The 20221-nt window shown below is 45.2% G+C and overlaps 1 protein-coding gene across 1 annotated transcript in view; it reads right to left on the bottom strand.

Annotated features, from left to right (window-relative positions):
* The window catches only part of RAB31 (RAB31, member RAS oncogene family), a 107139-nt gene that overhangs the window by 6563 nt on the left and 80355 nt on the right, over positions 1 to 20221 (bottom strand). Inside the window, exon 6 of the mRNA XM_057699245.1 lies at positions 9014 to 9123. Coding sequence (XP_057555228.1) covers positions 9014 to 9123 — 110 coding nt within the window. The remainder of the gene's footprint in view (positions 1 to 9013; positions 9124 to 20221) is intronic.

Raw genomic sequence — 20221 nt, 5'->3', positions numbered from 1 at the left:
GCTCTGGACTGGGGCGGAAACGCTTTTACACACAACAAAAATAAAACAGCAGGCTCAGCTGCAGCTGTCTTCTCGCCCTGCGTGGGGACTGGCCGCTTTCTGCACAAGCCTGGAGTCCTCCCTGACAAGTCGCTGTTTGCATTCTTCTCTCTCTCATCCCAGTCCCAGGATTTACAAGGCTCGGCTTTGTTTGGTTGGGTGTTAGAGGTGCTGGTACTTGCCCTGTCGCTTCCATTTCTTGATCCTGATTTTCTGAATCATCCAGAGAAGTAAACTGATTGAGTTTACTAGGACTCGGCAGTGTTTGCTCTCGATCATGACCTCCAAGCCTCTCCATTTAGAGGGTGGTCTCTACGGCCCACTGCAGCGCTCACAATCACGGGACCCTGCCCTAGGAATACGGAATGCGGCGGGGAACACACGCATGACACTCGAGGTCATCCTCTGAACCGTCCTTTTGCTGCCGTAGAGGAGACAATATTGGGATTATGAGAGGACCTGGAGCATTAGAGCCTAGACCTTGGAAGGCGCTAACATTCTCTGCAGAAGTAGCATGCCTTAGGATTCGGGAAGTGGATTCAGCCAGGCAGCTGGCAGAAAATCCAGGTCAGGGATAATGAGAGCCTTAACGTGGGTGCAACGGAGAGAAGCAGAAACCAGGGATGGAAGGAGAACTGTAGGAAGATGCCTGGCAGATGTGACACCTGACTAGACATGGGAGGATGGACAGAGGGAGGAAGAAAACTGAAGCTTAGGTCTAGAAGGCGTGGGAACAGTGATGCCCCAGCAGAGAGGGAAGGAAGAGGGCAGATCACCACCGGCCCTTAGTCCAAAATACCAAACGTCTTCAACTCAGAGGGGCTTAAGTTACTCTAAAATCTTTAGGCTTCCTTGCCATTCAAAGGCATCATTTCCCTTTACTTATTTTTTAATTAATAGGCTATATTTTTGAGGGAAAGGGGCAGCTTTAGGCTTACAGAAAACATTGAGCATACAGTTCAGAGAGTTCCCATACATGCCTCCCCCTCCCCCCCAATTTCCTCTATTTTAACGTCTTGCATGAGGATGGAACATTTATTACAACTGATGCGCCGCTATGAATCATTAAGTGAAGTCCATGGTTACCAAAAGGGCTCACTCTTAGTGTCATACATTCTACAGGGTTTGACATGTAGCCACCATCACTGCATCACACAGAAGAGTGTCACAGCCTGAAAAGTCCCTGTGCTCCACCTACTCATCCTTCCCTCCTTCCCGCCCCCAGCCCCTGGCAACCACCAATCATTTTACTGACCCCATAGCTCTGCCTTTTCCAGAATGTCATATAGTTGGGATCAAACAGTATGTAGCCTTTTCAGACTGGCCTCTTTTACTTAGTACATATGCATTTAACATTCTCCCATGTCTTTTCATGACCTGATAGCTCATTTCGTCTTATTTCTGAAAAATATTCCATTGTATGGATATATCCCTTTTAATTTTTTATTTTAACATGTAAAAATTATGACACACACAAAAAACGCAAGCCACAAAGGACAAATCTAATAAGCTAGACTTCATCAAAATGAAAAACTTCTTCTCTTCCAAAGAGCCTGTCAAGAAAATGAAAAGACAAGCCACAGCCTGGGAGAAAATATTTGAAAGACAAATGTCTGATAAAGAACATGTATCCAAACTATGTAAATAATCTTTAGAACCCAACAATACAGAAACAACTCAATACAAAATGGACAAAAGTTGGACACATCACCAAAGAAGACACAAGGACTGCAGAGAGGCACTCAACGTTATCAGTCATTAGGAAGATGGATGTTAAAACCACAAGGAGAGACCACTGTATTCCCATTGGAATGACTGAAATTTTACCAACTGATCATTCCACATGCTGGCGAGGATCTGGAGCTACTGGAGCTCTCCTGCATTAGTGGTGGGAACTTAAAATGCTAAAACCACTTTAGAACACAGTCTGGGGGACCCTTAGAGCGTGAACCATTACCTATGAGATAAGCCAGCCACGCCACTTCTAGGTATTTACCCACATAGACTTGTAATACAGGAAAGCTCATCGCAGCCTTGCCTGGTAAGTGCCAAAAGCTGAAAACAACCCAAATGTCTAGGTGAATGAGTTAACAAATTTTTACTCATGCTATGGAATACCGCTCGATAATAAAATGGAACTCAGCAAAATCCATACTGTGTAAAACTCAGATCAGGACAGCTGACATAATTGTGCAAATGAAGAAATTGCACGAAGGGAATGTACTGCTAAGGAGAGGCTTAAAAGACACAGCAGCTAATTTTATCACTGTGTGTGGAGCTTATTTGCATCCTGATCCAAACAAACTATAAAATGCAAACAAAGAATCATTTATGATAATTATGAGCTATTGAAAATTTGAACACCGGATGTTTGATGATATTAATATGATAATAGCATTATGATTATTAATGTCACCATGTCATTGTTTTATGTAAAAAAAAAAGCTGCATACTGAAAATATTTACAGATGAAGTGATGTCTGGGATTCCCTTTGAAATAATACAGGCAGGAGGGGGTTGGGGGGAGTAGGGGGTAGGGATGAAACCAGTTTGGCTATGAGTATAGTCTGCCCTCCATATCCATGGGTTCTGTACCCACGGATTCAACTTACCATGGGTTGAAAATATTCAAGAAAAAAAAATTCCAGAAAGTTTCAAAAAGCAAAACTTGAATTTGCCACACTGGCAACTATTTGAAGAGCATTTACATTGTATTTACAACTAATTGCATAGCATTGGTATTGTCTTAGGTATTATTTGTAATCCAGAGATGACTTAAAGTATATGGGAGGATGTGCTTAGTTATACACAAATTCTACGACCTTTCTATAAGGGACTTGAGCATCCTCGGATTTTGGTGTTGGTGGGGTCCTGGAAACAATCCTCCAGGGATACCAAGATGGTTCATCACATTATTCGGTTTCCTGGTGTATATGTTTTAATTTTTCCATAATAAAGTCTTTCTTTAAGTTCCCTACAATTTCACCACCATGAAACAACCCCTGTTAACATTTTAATGTGTATATATCCTTCCAATCTTGGCCCCAAAGAATATATTTACTATTATATACTATGTGGCTCATACAGATATTTTATAAAATCGGGATATTATACAAACTGCTCTGTAACTTTGGTTTCACACTCAACAATTTATCCTTTTATGTCAGTACAGACAGATTTACATCCTCGCTTTTAATCATCAGTTTATCCTGGTGTCCCATGATTTTTAAAAAATTATTTCCCAAGTTTTGGACAGTTAAGTCATTTCCTGTTTTTCACCATGATGAATAATGTTACCATAAACTGCCGTTTGCAATGAGAAGTGATACAGACTCGTGGTTGAGAGCATGGACTCTGGAGCCAGGCTGCCTGGCTTCTAATCCTGACCCTCTGACCTGGAGCAAGTCACAAACCTCTCCACACCTCAACTGCCTCAGACATAAAGTAGGGATGATAACAGTGCCTATTTCGTAAGATAAACATTGCATCAGTGAGCTAATATATATTTAAGCAATTGCAACAACAGTGGAGAATGACAACTTGCTCTATGTGAAACACCATCACTGCATTTTGCATGCCTGACCAATTTCTTCTTTAGAATCACTGGGATAAAAGATATGCATGTTTAAGGCTCTTGAGACCCAACTTACCCACATTCTGAAACTACATTCTTTTGCAGAGGTCTCCTCTCATTGCATTTGGTAAATTAACTTTTGGGGGTTAAGAAAATGGACAGCTTTGTCTTTGTCCTTTCCTTGTCCCACAGAGGCTAAACTTACCTTCATTTGACATTTTACTGTACTATTATACACTGTGCAAACGTTTTGTTTTGTTTTAAAATTTCTTTAATCTGCTCCAAACCGAAAGTGTCTGCCTAGAGAATTTCAAAATCCAGTGGACTTAAAATAGCTAACACTCTGTGCTACCAATGACTGCAGACAAGAAACGATTACTGCCCACAAGCCTTAACTTCCTGTCACTCATGTTGACGCCCTATTCTAATTTTTCCAAACTCATATGCGTGTACCTCTACATTCACTTAAAAAAACACAAATAGTTCTCATCTTGCTCTCACACTAACAACAAACAAAAGCCTAGTTTCATCTCCAGATGTGATGTTCAGGACAAAGCCTGTGTTCTCTAGTCAGCATTCAAGTTAACTGAGCAGAAGCACAGCTGTCTGGCCGAGGTCCCGCCCCAATCCAGACATTTTCCTGTTGAACCTGCAGCCCCATCTCCTTTTGCCCTCAGGGAGAGACTTTTTTTTAAAGGGTAGGGGATTTGAGTTGAATAATTGAAATCCACAAAGCAAACCCTGTGCTCCCCATGCTCCAGAATCTGGTCTCCCAGGCTCATAGCAAATCCAGCCCCAGAGGACTCACTCCTGTACTCACCTTCCACCTTCCAGAGAAGGGAGCCTGGGGTGCACCTCAGGACCATGCTGTTCCTTGTTCCCCATTCCAGTCACTACCCAGTGTTCCTGGTTCTACTCCCAAGAGATTTCTGAAATTCACATCCACGTCTCTCCCCTCCTCCGGGCCTGTCTCCTAGAGGACCACGACAGCATCCTCCTCCTATAGACATATTCTCCATGGCAGATCTTCCCACTGCAAGGCCTGCAAGCACCTGGCTCAGTCTCTGACCCATCCCCCACCCCCTCATGTGGTCCCTGAGCTCCCATCCTGCAGCCCACCCACCTCCTTTCTCTTCCTCAAAGGCTCCACCACTTTCTGACTCAGGGACTCATTCACTGTGTCCACTTGCCTGACAGCTCTTCCTGAGCTCTCTGCCCTCTTCTCATTTTTCGGGTCCAGCTTAAAACCATCTCCCTCGGGAGACCTTCCCCAGCCAATCTAAAGTCCCCACCTGTCACTGTCCCCACGGTCCTTGTACTTTTGCTTCACAGCCTTGACTACGATGTGTAATTACACACCCATTTGACTCTGTGCCCATGGCCCATCTCCCCGCTCAACCATCAGTCTGTTTTGTTCCCCAGGATGCCCCTGGTGTCTGACACGGCCCCTGACCCACAAAAGAGAGAAGAAGAGAGAGAGGAGGCCTGTCCAATGGGCTGGTGCTAGCCAACCTTAATTCCCCTTAGAAAAGTGACCATGTTTCACTTGATCCAGTGAACCCACTGAAATAGTATCTCCTGGAACAGCATAAGATGAGCTGGAAGGTCTAGATTCAAAGCCTCAACTGGGCATGCTCCAATTTCCTAGCCTCAGCTTTACAGGGGATGTGCCAGAGTGAGATCAGCTCCAGAGGGCTTACAGTTCATCACAAAAAAGACGCACACCCGGAACCCTTGGAGAATCACTCAGAGAGAGAATATGTCCAAGTGTCAAAGTGATGGAGCAAATCAAAGGTGAAAGCCATGCGTGAGAATTTGCAAAGGGCAGAGATGCCAGGGAATTAACGGGAGGGAGGGAGGAGCATCTCACACAGGGAGGGCGGGGAAACATGAAGCCTTTACTGCTGTCAGGGCTCTGCACCTGCCTCTCAAGGTGACTGAGATGGGCAGAGTGGTTCCATAGTGAAGACAATATGAATTTTTGGCAGCAAATGAATATTTGTTGTGTTTCCACATACCAATTTAAAAATTCAATGGACAATAATTTTCTTGACCAAGAATCCTTCTTCTTATGTTTTAACTCAAGGAGGAAAACTTTAGTGTAAACTAAAGGTATAAGAACCCAGGAAAAATAAATGAACAACCCCATGGGACTTCCCTGGGGGTCCAGTGTTAAGACTCCACACTTCCATCGCAGGGGGCGAGGGTTCAGTCTCTGGTCAGGGAACGAAGATCCCACATGCCATGTGGTGCGGCCAAAAGAAAAAAAAAAAAAGAACAACCCTGGATGGAGATGCACAAAAGAACATTAGCCACGTGTGGTTGGCTAAAGCAGGTCCAAAAGTGCGCCATGGAAAAGGGAAGCAGGAGGATGCCAAGCAGAGAACAGACTGTGCACAGAAAACCCCATAGGGCGGCACCACACACTTTACAGCACAGCTTCAGTCTGAAAACAGATAGTATTTTGCTAAACAATTTCAAGTTAGAAAATATATTAACTCATGTTCCCAAAACACAGTTGTCTCATTTCTGGCTTCTGGGCACTGAGGGAACGTAAAAGGGAAACATTGGTCTCTTGGTCCGAGTCAGTATGAATCAAAGCTGCTCAAGCACAGCTCTCTAAGGGGCTTTTCTTCTCACTCCTTGTGCCTGGTTTCCTGCAGGTGCTTTTCTCCTAGGCATGTTGTCTCTGCAACTCTCTTTTGGGGGGCACGGGTGTCAGTAATATCTTGCCCTATTTTGAGCTCAGGGAGGAGAACCGGGAAAGGAAAATAAACGAGGTGTCTGCTGCAACGTATCTACGTGTGCTCGGTACTGTGTTTAAGTTAACCTGTGAGTAGGTGACAACACCCCACTCTGGAGACATGCACCTGAAGGAATAAAGAGGCTGGGGAGGCACCAGTGTCCGCATTATAAATATGGACGGAGATCTCACCACGGGCTGGGTATCTACAGGCTTTTTTGCTAAGGCAATTCTAACCAAAATCTAATGACACAGAAACAAACAACCATTTATGTGCCGTGGACGATAAGGAGATATAAGTATTCAATGGCTTCTCTAGCAATTCATGATTTGAAGCCATAATTACCCACTGTCTTATGCAAAACTTTTTTTTTTTTAAATGAAGCAGACCACCAGGCTCTCAGGAATTCCTCATGCAAAGTCCCCATCACTTTGAACTATAAAGGGACTTATACGGGCTGAATAGTGCGAAGGAATATCTTTTGAGTTAAGAGACTAATGCTTGGGCTTAGGTTCATTTTCTTCATTGAAGTCCTTATGTCATTTTATATTGAAAGCATGACTTGCAGAAACCTTGGAAGGTCCTCTAGCTCATGCAGAAATCCCAAGGTGAACTGCAGGTACACGGAGCTGCAATGATGCTGGGGAGAGAGCTCTGGAAAATACCAGGAGCTGCACAGGGACAGGCGTGAATGTCATGGTTGTCAGGAGCTCTCCTGCTGCATTAATTAAAACCATTAATATAGTCATAAAAACGAAATGTTTACTAGGAGTACAACAAGACTGATGTACCAGGAAAGCTGAACGTCCCCAGAAAAGATGGAGTTTGAGGAAGTACGAGGTTAACGGAATGAAATCAAACCAAACCCTCTTAGACGTCACCCAGAATCACACGGCACAGCCTTGCCCCCAGGGCCCAATCCCACATAGGAGTGGAGTCTGGGGATGTGGAGTTTAAATCTTAAAACTACAGCCCTGGTGCTCAAAAGTCCGAGTCCGACCACCCAGGCCCACTACTGTGTTGAGTGTGAAATCACAGCAGGAAAACAATCCTTCTGAAGGAGGAAGGGAGGGAGGCCATGTGGACCCCAGCGAACAAGTGGGGCCAGGGCTGCAGAGAGCTCTTCTCCTGCTTTTGAGCATTCTGGGGTCCAGAAATTAACCCAGGTCAGAGTTCCCCATCTGCAATGAAGTCTTCAAGCCAAGAGAAATGAGCAAAATATTCCCTGCTGTGGCTTCTCAGAGTCTGAAACAATAAACCAAAACCACCAGAAAGGAAATCAAATCTGCTCTGGGAAGCACAGCCCCTCCACCTCCAAGAGCATCGCCAACGGGGACTGCAGGCTCAGGGAGATCAAAGCATCAGCTTCCCTGCTGGAATTCCCTTCTGGAGGTGTCTGCAGCCCAGATCCTTGAGAACAACTGCCAACTGTTCTGGGGTTTGGCCTTTCCTGAGACGGGCACCCCAGGACCTTGAGTTCCCGCACCTGGCCAGGCACGGGCTCCGAGTGCGTCTCAGGACACAGTTTCCCAAGAGGGCTGCCAGCAGGTTGCTCTCTGAGGGGACCCAGCCGTCACCAGGGAAGTTGGGAAGGTGCAAGCTGGCTGTCAGCTGGGGAACAAAGGTTATTTGTGGGACCAACGCAAACATGATGCAGGACTGGGGACAAAGACAAGAGCATCAGCTTCTATCAGTAACTGATCAGATGGACCCAGTGATGATCACACTGAGAGAGGTAAGCCAGGCAGAGAAAGACAAACACCATATGATGTCACTTACACGTGCAATGTAAAAAAAAGATACAAATGAATTTATTTACAAAACAGAAACAGCTCACAGACATAGAAAACAAACTGATGGTTACCAGCAGGGAAGGGTGGGGAGGGGTGCATTAGGAGGCTGGGATTAACAGATACACACTACTATATATAAAATAAATAACAAGGATCTGCTGTATAGCACAGAGAACTATATTCAATATCTTGTAATAACATGTAAGGGAAAAGAATCTGAAAAAGAATACATACACATACACACACACACACACATATAACTGAATGACTTTGCTGTACATCTGAAACTAACACGACACTGTAAATCAACTATACTTCAATTTTAAAAAACTGATCAGAAATGAGGAAAAGCTTTCTACACCGACTCTTCACCCACTTCCCAACTTCAGATCACGTGGGATGGAGACACCACTTCTTGCTGACAATCACCAGGCAAAAGAAATAACTAAAAGCGTCTCTTGTTTCATTTGCCCAGAGTCACTCAGTTTCATGGGTGACTTCAGTTTTCTATACCTTTATCACTTTCCACTTTCTTTCTCCTGCTCTGGACATACTAACATAAAATGCTGTAGAATATATAATTCTTTGATTAAAGTAAATTTTAATTTACAACAGGGTTACTTCATTTTGATTCACTAAACACAGGCTTGGCAGGTGAAAGCACAGACTCGTGGAGATGGAGAACGAGGAGGCTCCGTGTGGGTCTGCAGTAACCAGGATGTGGCTGCAGGGCTTAGTATCTGTGGCATTGGACAAATTCACACAGAGAAAACGCTCTCCTCCAGAGTGCCATGGTTTTTATCCTGTGACTCCCAGAAGCATAAAAATGCAAGCTACGCTGAAAACACCAATCAGGTACTTACTGATTCCTTGAAAGAGCTCTTCGATATTAATCGCGTTCTTTGCACTGGTCTCAACCACGATGGCGCCGATGGACTCCGCGTAGTCCTTAGCATCCTTCAAGGGCACTTCCCTGGAAAAGAGGGCAAACCCAGAGAAAGATGAATGCTCATTTGTACAGAATAAATAACCCAACAGAGCAAAGAAAAGGCTCACGTGCAAACAGTTCCCTTGTGGCCCTGCAGAATAATAACTCAGTCGCTCAGCAAATATTTAAAACCTAGGATGGGTGAGGCTTTTTAAAGTTTAAAACTTGGTCTCTGGCATCCATGGAGACGAGATGTGCATATATAAACCACTGTCCCTGGTCCCACCAGAGGAAAGAATTCCAGAACAGTAGGAAAAGGTGTTAGGAGTAAGGCCAACTTTTAGAGTCAGGGTTGATTCCAAAATCTTTCCCATAACAAAGACTCATTATTTTTAAAAAACTGTGCATGTGCACATGCGTGCATACATGCTTGTCTAAGCTTTCCATATATTGCCTTTTGTAAATCAGAGAAAATATGTGACATGACCTGGAAGTCTGGCAATGAACACATTTAGAGCTCCAATGGCATATTTGGACTTTCACCTTGAAAAGGCTGTTCCTGCAAAGGTTTTAGGACATGAACTCTCTTTAGATGAATAATCTAGAAAGACATCCGTTGATGTACTTTTCATGTGAAGATACTGTGGTGGATTCAAAGATTAAAAAAGACACAGTTTCTGTTCTCCAGAAGCTTATTGATGTATTCAATCAATATTTAGAGAGTGCTGTCGTACGCCAGCCCTTCTTATAGAGAAAACCCTAGTCCCTGCCTTCTGGAACCTACACTTGAGAGCAAAGACACACACCCACGGACACACTAAGCCACAACACTGTAATATCTGTGTGGATAACAAAGTGCTCAGGAGTAGCAGGGTAGAGAGCCATGCATTTGATCAACGGAACCTGGGCAGGGGCCTTGCAGGGGGTCACTGAAGTGTGGCCACGAGAGGCAGCGGGAACAAGGACCAGGGCCTGTGATGCAGCAGCCTGACAAAGGCCCGCAGGCGGGGAGCACCCTCACCCCCCATCCCAGGTGCTATGGAAGGTCGACTCTGCACCCAGCACTGCCTTGGGTGCAATGGAGGCTAGACAGTTGAAGGACGTGGGGTCTGCGTGCAGAGAAAGTCAGTGATGGGGTTGAGAGGGTCCAGCAGGAGGGTGGATGGGCAGGAGGGCACCCAGTGGCCACGGAGGGACAGAGACAGGGTCAGCGCCACATCCTAGGGAAACCGGGCACGAGAGGGACTGGAGGGGGAGGCAGGGGAGGGTTCGGAAGCTCCCCCAGTGCTGTAAGCGGGAGAATGCAGGGCTGGGGGTGGGGGCTGGGGGCCGCTACAGGGAAAGGACAGAGGGCAGGGGTAAATCAAAACCGGGAAGGCAGTTCTTCCACTGGCTGCATGGATGGTTTTTTTTTTTTTAGTTTTATAAATTTATTAATTTGTTTATTTATTTGTTTATTGGCTGTGTTGGGTCTTCATTGCTACACAAGGGCTTTCTCTAGTTGTAGTGAGCGGGGGCTACTCTTCATTGTGGTGCACAGGCTCCTCCCTGCCATGGCTCCTCCTGCTGTGGAGCACCGGCTCTAGGCACATGGGCTTCAGTAGTTGTGGCACACAGGCTCAACAGTTGTGGCACACGGGCTTAGTTGCTCCACGGCATGTGGGATCTTCCTGGAGCAGGGATCAAACCCATGTCCCCTGCATTGGCAGGTAGATTCTTAACCACTGCGCCACCTGCATGGATGGTTTTAACTGGCACGTAAAGCTACTGGGAAACTTCTACCTGGCCTCTAAATTCTCTCCAGACCCCAAATCATACGAGAGGACTTTTCAGGCACTTTCTGGGAAAGGGTCCCACTGCCAAATCCAAGTCGGTGGTCCCAGAAGAAAAGAGGCCTCCTGAGCTGTGTCCACTGGAATCTGCATTTGTGCTATTGTTCTCACCAAAGACACAGCCCTGATCTACCCTCTTCCTTGTTTCTAACAGACAAGCTCCAGGCCTCTCAGTTATCAAAAAAAAAAAAAAGTTCAGCTTTTTGGTGGTGGTGAATTTTGCAGTTGAAATACTCCAGAAGAGGGCTTTTCTAGGTTCAGTTTGGCAAGTTACCCTACTTTTTTATTTCTTCCTGGCAGTCTTTATCAAACCACAAATGGAACAGTGGGGCTCCTCTCTGCTCAAAGGTGGAGCAGCTAACACAGGCTGTGTCTGCTCATCTCTCCCTGGGGTGGGGGTGCATCTGGCAACCAAGGGAGCTGCAGAGACCCCCACCCACTGTGTTCTTAACTCCCTCTCATCAGCCCCCTCGTGGGACCAAGAGGAGTAGAACAGCTTCTGCCAGGGTTACAGTGAGAACAAATTCGCTTGCAAAGCAATACAAACTATCCATCCTGAGGACAACAGTTAGCCTCCAAGAAGGGTTAATTCTCTCAGAGCTGACAACCCTGGGCCCTGAAATGCAGAGAGAAGAGAAGCGTGTCCTCAGGTCTCCCCCACGTTTAGAAACGGGTCCCGTTAAACAAATGACTTGCCAAGGTGACACAGTGACACGGGGCGGAGGCAGGGGCCAACCCAAGGCCCTCTGGCTCTGCCCACTTTACTCCCATCACAACCACCCACCCAACAGGCACCCACATACCAGAAGCTGTTCCTTCGATCTTTATAGACAAAGAAATAAGCTCAAACTGCAGCACACAGGAGGCAAGGGTGGAGCCAGGGGACGGGCACAGCCTGTCCTGAAGAACAGGTTCTCAGCTAGGAGTCTGAAGGCCAGGGGAGTCCCTATCCTCTTAAATGAACTGAGATTAGAAGGACCATCCACTCCTAGGTCTGCCAAGATATGTTCCCACCACAGTGATGTCATGCGAAACATGTCTTTGTCTCTGGTTCTTGGCATGGAGCTCCTAAAGCTGTGCCTCTTTGTGATTCATAAAGAGCCCCAGGAGACCACACCTGAGTTTCTGATGGGTTGGGGCTGCAGGACGGGGGCTGGCAGCCCAGCTGAGTAGAGGGGGCAGATTTAAGCCCCACTCCCAACCTCGGGGGAAGGCCTGGAGATTTAATCAGTCACGACCAAGTAATGACACCTCAATAAAGACCCCTGAACACAACGCTTGGGAAGCTTTGGGTTGGTAAACACACAGAGGTGCCGGGAGGGTGGGGTGCCCGGAGAGGGCGTTCAAGCTCCACACAACACACCCTCCACCCAAACCTTGTCTTATGTCTCTTCCATTTGCCTGGTCTTGAGTTGTGTCCTTTATAAAAACTAATCATAAGTCTAGTGCTTTCTTGAGTTCTGTGAGTCAGTTCTAGTGAATTATTGAACCTGGGTGGGGGGCAGGGCGGGGGGCTGGTCACAGACCCCCCAAAGGTGTTGTCTTCTGGGCAGAAGCGTGGGTGACTTGGGGATACCCAAGACCTGAGCTGACGCCTGAAGTGCGGGGCAATCTTGTGGGACCGAGTTCTTGATCTGCGGGGTGGGTGCTAACTCTGGTCCTTAGCATCAGAGATGAGCTGAGTGCAGGACACCTGGCTGGTGTCCGAGAATTGTTGTTGGAACAAATGGTACAGATATACTCTGAAAGGAGAGCCCCGGGAAGGTGAGTGGGTGCTTCCTCGGGGCCTCTGGAAGATGTATGACCATCAGGTGACCTTGGAACCCCTCCAGCTGTGTCTCCAGACAGACCACACACAGCCCAGGGAGGCCAGAAGTGGCCGCTGTCAACCAGCTTTCTGTAATCACCATCACAGGAGACACGGCATCCAGGACTTTCCTTCATTTCTTTCAACAAATATTTACAGAGTGTCTGCCATAGGCTGGGTGCTGTGTTAGGCCTTAAAACAGGTAGATTGAAACGAGTCCAACCAAGCCACGGGATAAACACACGGCTAGTCAATTTTTATGGGAAAGAGTATTTTTAGACTTTCAAGATGAAGCTACATATAGAAAGAATGAAAGTAGTGATTTCTGACTCCCAGGAATCACCCTGGAGACCACAGGGGAACATGTTGACTTCCAGGGGCCATAAGAAAAAACAGAGTCAGAGTGAGTGTGCAGAGCTGGGTGACGGGAGGGTGAAAGCTTCCCGGGTCAGGATCTGGGGTGTCTGGTGGCCTCCAGCAGAATGGCCTGCACCAGCGTGCAGTCACAGCCTCAGGGGGCTCATCGCCATGTGAACAGCAATGGGCTTTGAAAACATCACTTCTGCATGTATACTCACCGCCTTTCAGCCACAAACTGGCTGCTCTCCCTGTAAACCTGCTGCTTCCCAGGCAGGAAGTCATGGAGGCACCTACAAGGCGTTCCCTCCCCTCTCACCTGAAGTGATCAGGCCCTGGTCCCCATCACTCAGGTTTCTGCAGGTGTCTCTGACTGGTCCCCCAGCCTCCTGTAGACTATCACCTCCCCCAGGCCCACTGTGGGGATCTTTCAAAACTGCAAATCTGTCAAGTATTCCTATGAATAAAATTCTTCCATGTCTTCCAACCAATAAAACCCAGTGCCTTAGTAGGACAGGCTTCCTGCCTTAGTCCTTCTCGTTCATGCCCAAAGCGACAGCTACTCTGGGACCTTGCTGTGCTCACTTCTGTTTCTGGACCTTGCACCTGCTCTTGTCCACCCCTCCCTGTCCCCCTAGTGACCGTCCATGCGTGGCCTCCTGGAGAGCTCCAGGCAGCACCCCCTCCTCGAGAGCAGCCTGGGTGCTGCCACCATGCTGGTGAGCTTCTGTCTTCCTAATGGGCGGTGGATTTCTTGCGATCAGGACCATGTTTTGTTTTTAGGGGCACCTAGGAGGCGATCAGTAAGTACCTGCTGAATGACTGAGTGACAGCCACCCCAAGTGGCCTTCAGCAGAGAGGAGGACTCAGGTAGAGGGACCGTGGGGATGCGGAGTGTTGACAAGGACAACTGGAAAAGTCTCGGTGGGGTCAAAGATTCACCCAGACTTCTGAAAGAGCCGGGAGTGGGGCTTAGGCCTGAAAACACAAGAAAGGGGGCGTCTCCTCCCAGCCCCAGGCTCTGATGGTAATCAGGTGTTGTATTTTGGTAGGGGGGTCCACGCACCGTGGACCATGTGTGTCCCGTCATGTGTCTGGGCCTCAGGCACAGGCCACAGCCCTGGGAGGCTCCTTGTGGGGCAGGAGGGCAGGAAACAAGATTCTTGTGGCTCCGGACTTTTCAACAGACTGTGCCGCCCAATAAGGCTCCTTGTTTTGTTGTTGGCGGGTGTAACCTGGCAACAGGGCAGCTGACTCATTCCAACCTCAGGGCTATTTAATTCCATGAGCCTCCTCCACGGATGGTGGGGGCGGGGGTGGGGGGAGGTGGGGGGGTGGTCAGGGACCCCAAGAAGGAGCTCCTGGGCCCCATCTGTCAGGAGGCAAATCCAATCCTCAGGCTGGGGCAGGACAGCGCTCTGCCCCCAGGGTTCTCTGGCAAGTTCCCCTCCTGTGTCCCTCCTGAAAGCCAACGGAGACAGGTGACCTCCACTGGACCCCCGTGCAGAAGAGCAGTGCTGTGGCCAGGGATTCTCGTTCAGAATCTCTCACAGTCAGTACCCAGCTTGAGGATGGCAGCTCAGCGTGCTGCTCACAGAAGTAAAATGTTCTCCTTCAGCAAACAGCCTCTTCACGTCCCCCTCGCTCAGGTCTCAGCCCCTTTGCTGCCAGATGGCGTGAACGCTTTACCATTTTAAATGTAATGTAAGTTGATATAATAAAGTGCTCAAAACTATACCCGGCACATAGAAGGTGTTTCCGTAATACATCTTTACAAAGATGGCACTGCTTTCTCAGAGAATGCCAAACAGACTGAGGAAAGAAGCAAGTGGAGGAAAGAAGTAAGTAGGGGCTCAAACTGCTTCAGAACCTGGGTACATTTATGTGACTCACGTCCCCCATTTTAGGGCCCAGGAAGGCTCCCAGGCCAGTCACCACTATTCCACAGAAGAATGGGGGACACAGGCTACATCATTAAATACTCTAACTTCCAGAAATCACCCCAAGAGTAAAATTACATCATAGTTTAAAGTCCTTTCTCCATGAGAAAAATCTGACATTAATTCTGAGTAACTTTTATTCAAAGTTGGCACATAACTTTTCGTAGGCCACAGATATTTCTTGTTCTGTAACATTCTTACCCATGTTCTCTGCACACTTTGGTTTGGACTGTTTGGAATTTTTTTCTTATTTATTGGTAAGCACTCTTTGCATATGAAGGAACCTAGCCTTTCGTGATATATTTTCCCAGTTTAGCATTTGTATTTAGATGCTGTTCGTGGCATTTTTGCCACATAGGAGTTTTTATGCAGTCAGACTTATTGATCACTTCTACGACTTCTGAGTTTTGTAGCATGATTAAACAGTTCATTCCAATTCCAAATTTACTTTAAAATTTCAACCGCTTTCTCTAACTTTTATGGTTTTGTTACTTCATACTTAAATCCTTGATCCATTTTGAATTCACTTTCTCTCATTTTTTTCCTATGACTAGCTAATTTCCCCCAAACCATATATTGAACTATCCCTTTTCTTATTTAAATATCACCTTTATCATATACTAAATATCCCTATGTATTTCACCCTATGTCTTAATTCTTCAGTCTGTTCATTGATTTTCTGCCTCATTCTATGACAATGCTTTATTGTTTTATTACTGAATCACTAAAATATATTTCAATATCTGCTGGGATTAGTCACTCCAGTACTATTTTTGCCCGTTTGTTTTTCTAGACAAATTTTAGGATTATTTTCTAAAACCCTTTTAAAATGTTATTTTAAATTATTCCAGGTAATTTGCCTGGAATCTCAGTGAATTTAATCTCATGATTTAATTTAGAGCAAACTGACATTTTTACATTACTCACTTTTCCCATCCAAGGAAAAAGTACTTATTTTCACTTATTTAAGTCGTTTTTTTTTTGTCCTATCATAGAGGTGTAACATTTATCTATATAGGTCTTGCTCATTTCTTTCTAAATTAATTCCCAGGAATTACAATATTTCAAACTTTAAAATTAACATGCATACCCAAAAAGTCTATTACTCATACTTATATTGCTATTATAGAGTATTAACTGCTACTTGATCTTCTAATTGATTATTATTTGTATACAGATGAAGAATAGTTATTTAGTAGGTAACCTTGGTTTTCCTAATCCTGCCTGCAATTAAAGAACACATGAAAATGAGGATCACATCATTCGTGTATCAGGCTGGCCAAGATGAAAACATTTACTATATGCAGTGCTAGCGTGTGGAGACTGAGGAGGGCTCACATAGCAGGGTAACCACGGGATTCCACAGAGTTTGTTGATAACTGCAGAGCAACGATGGCTCCTAAGAAGTTTTCTGACATCTTAGAGCAGGTGCGCAAAAGTCCTCATTTTCCAAGAAAATTAAATATATATGTTAAAAAAAAACCACTTTGATGCTAAAAACAAAGAGGTGAAATGACAAACATCCAAGGTTCCTGCACTTGTCTCTGTCACATAACAACCAACACTAAGCTTCTCTAGACATCTTCAGAGGACGCCCCATGCATGTTGTGGGGCATCAGTCTCTGGTATGTTCTACAGACTTCCTAGCCCATGATTATTTGGGGCTTGTTAGAAATGAAGAGCACCCTGTGCCCCAGACTTACTGAGCCAGAATGTTTAGTGGACACATCCCAGAAACAGGCATTTTAGCAGCTTCCCAACAGCTTCCTATGCTTCCAATAGCTTGAGAACAACTCTTTTAGAAGGTAGACTGTAAAATATTGAGCTTGATATTTTTGCAGTTCATGCAATTCATAATCTGACACTCTCAAGTCCAGAGTTTGGAAATCTGTATTAAGATGACTATACCTAGGACATAAAAAAATATATATTTATAAGGCATCATTTTACAAGTGATCAAATAAAAGAATAGTGGCCTCATAAGCTCTTCCCAAAAGAAATCTTCTGGTAGTTCTGGTGTGTTCTAGCATGGATATTATATTTCTAAAATACCATACCATACCAAGCATTTTGTATTCTTCCAAACTCCTGGGATACGACAGTTACCATTTCACTGAAAAATGTTTGCCCTGTAATTTTACTCTCTTCTACAACCACAGCCGCCTTCCAACCAAGGTCAAGCTTAAACCACCAACTAAGCTGGCCATGAGGACGCAGCAAGGCATCATGAGCAGGAGAGGCTGTTGAATGTCTGCTGGCATTATTTTTTGTCAAAACCCCCCATGTGTTTAAGGCATTCTAGCCAAAAGCAATGGAAATCGTTCACAACATTCCATCAAAACCCAGCAGAGGAAGGCTGCAGGCTGTTTGCAAAGGCTGTTGTGTGCCATGAAGTGGTCTCCATCTCCCCAGGTCCCTCAAGCAGCCACTGAAATAAATAATCAGGGCTTACTGTGCTCCTACCAGCTCGTATTTTCTCTAAATATCCAAGATATTTGTGTAGCACCCCAGAGGAGGCAACCATTTTAGCAATAACTAAAGCAGCCAAATCTTTGTTCAAAATGCCAGTTCTTTTAGACCCTCAGATTGGCTCATCTGCCAGGTGGAACTAAAACTTAAATGAACTTTAAAAAAGAAGAAGAAGAATTACTACCTTCGCCATAAATATCTGATTGGAAAATAACTCTTTACGATGATCTAAGCGCTTACAGTTAAAGCACTTGGCATGTGTACCCTGGGAAGGATTTCTGTTCCCAGGGGGCTGAGCCTGCTTATTAATGTGTGTCCACAAATGCTATTCACCTGGGGCCAAATTCCTGGTGTCAAGTTCAAACAAGCAGTGTCAGGTTCCTGCCACCAACTTAGATGGACTATTTCTCATGGAAAATGTCAGAATTTGAACCAAATGAGTATTGAGCAGAAAACACAGGTTCCCAAGGGGAGGCCTGGCCATTCCTTTGCTTCTAAATACCTGTTCTCTAGACAGAAATGAAGGCTAGTCCCAAGAGGCCAGAGAAACCATTGCAAAAAATCATTTGCTCCAAATGCTCTGAGCAGAATCAAATCAGCTGCCATTTATTTTCTCTTGGTAGTTCAGAAATTATTTTCCCTCGTGGATCCTGTCAGCACTTCTTAGGAGAGGAACATAGCACAGATATCGGCTCTAGGACAGACAACCTGAGTTAAAGCTGGGCCCCACATCTTCTCAGCCACAGGATCTGGGCAAGCTCCTCAGTCTCTGTGCTTCTGTTTCCTTATTGCTAAGATGGGAGAATGACTGTAACTCTCACAGGGCTGTGAAGATTCAGGTAAACTGCTTATAACAGTATCTGGCACATAGTAAGCATTCCATTCAGGGTGACAGTGATGACAATGGTGATGATGGTGAACTTGTTTTCAATTCACTGCCTAAGTGAACAGTATATAAAGACAAGCAAATATTGTACCATTTGAAAGTAACCACTGACATAGCTGCAAGTCTTCACACAAGTTACACTTTGAACTCTTAAAGGTCTGGGCAATATGTAAAGTGAAAGGGGGAAAATTACTGTATCTTCTAAGAAAATCTCTAGGAACAAAAGCTTACCCCCCACCCCCCCACCCCACCCCCCACCCCTCCCGCTTAATCATATATCAGTTGATGACTTTTTAAAACATCCCTTTCCCACCTCCTAAGAAGGTTACAATGAGTCCTGTGGTTCTGGATTAAAGCCAGAGGCATTAATATGAACCTATATTTATCTTAAGATACATACAAATGGATACGTACAGAAGTAATTATAGACAGGTGTGTACACTCCAGTTAGCATACATACATATATTTCCTAAATCTGTTCACCCAGAGGGCCTAGACTCAATGACAGCCCAGTAGCAACAAGCACACCCAGTCCAGATCTTGGTTTCTAAATACCCTTCTCCAGTAAAAGGAATAAGGGCTGCTTGAAGAAATGGCTGAGTCTAGGGCTGTAGGCTAAAACATACAAGATGAGCCTGGAACATTTTACTGTGTCAAAAGTAAGGAAGTGCTCAAAAACCAAAATGATGGGCATATGTTAAAGGGACACAGGTGCCAAAAGAAAGAGCTCCCCGTGGCCAAAGTTGGAGCAATTTGAGCAACAAATTAAATAACACAATATTGCATTATAACTTAAAGTATAAAATAAATGTCCGTGAGTCCACACTGATATAAGTAAATGACTGAATAAATAAACTTGGGGGGAGACAAATTTCACCTGCAGAAGAATTACAAATAATTTATGTAGCGACTCCTCCCTCCAGGAGGTAGAACATAATCCCCACCCCTTGAATGAGGGCCGTGCACATGGACTGCCTTCCAAAGAGCATTTACAGTCACCACCTCAGCCAGGTGATCAAGGTCAACATCACCAGGAATGACAAACCATGTTGATACCATGAACCCTTGCTATGCTTGATTAGTAAACTAATGAAAACAGCACTTCACCCCTGTGGTCTTCCTCCCCAAAACACAAACCCTAGTCTATCTAATCATGAGAAACACATCAGACAAACCCCAACTGAGAGACAGTCTCTAAAACATCTGACTAGTACTAAAAACTGTTAAGGTTATCAAAAACAAAGGAAGTCTGAGATCCTAAAGAGACACAGCAACCGGATGTAATATGATATTCTTGGTGGGATCCTAGAATTTTAAAAAAAAGGGATATTAGGGGAAGATTAATGAAATCTGAGTAATGTATGGGCTTTAGTTAATAATAAAGTATCCACATAGGCTCCTCAGTTGTGACAAATGTACCACAGTCATTAACGTAGGATGTCAGCAACAGGGAAAACTGGATGTGAGGTATATGGGACCTCCATACTATCCTTGCAACTTTTCTGTAAATATAAAACTATTCTAAAATAAAGTTTATTTAAATATTTTTTAATTGGCCATAAAAATAAAAACGCCCCAGCACTCTCCTAACCTCCACCAGACCACAACACCCACATCCACACCCACACCATACACTGTCATGAAACCTTCTCTGGGGCCAACAAATATCAGTTACAGAGATTCCAGACCATATCAGAAGTCTAAGACTATGTATCAAGACTCATGATAAAGCTGCGATAATTCAGTCAGTGTAGTATAGGCATGAGGATAGATAAGTAGTCTGGTAAAACGGAACAGAGAGCCCTAGAAACAGGCCTGTGCACCCAGGGCACGTGACACACGGCTGAGATGG

Source organism: Hippopotamus amphibius, chromosome 11 (assembly GCF_030028045.1).
Source record: "Hippopotamus amphibius kiboko isolate mHipAmp2 chromosome 11, mHipAmp2.hap2, whole genome shotgun sequence".
In the NCBI taxonomy this organism is placed as follows: Eukaryota; Metazoa; Chordata; class Mammalia; order Artiodactyla; family Hippopotamidae; genus Hippopotamus; species Hippopotamus amphibius.
This window is presented reverse-complemented; position numbering and strand designations above follow the sequence as displayed.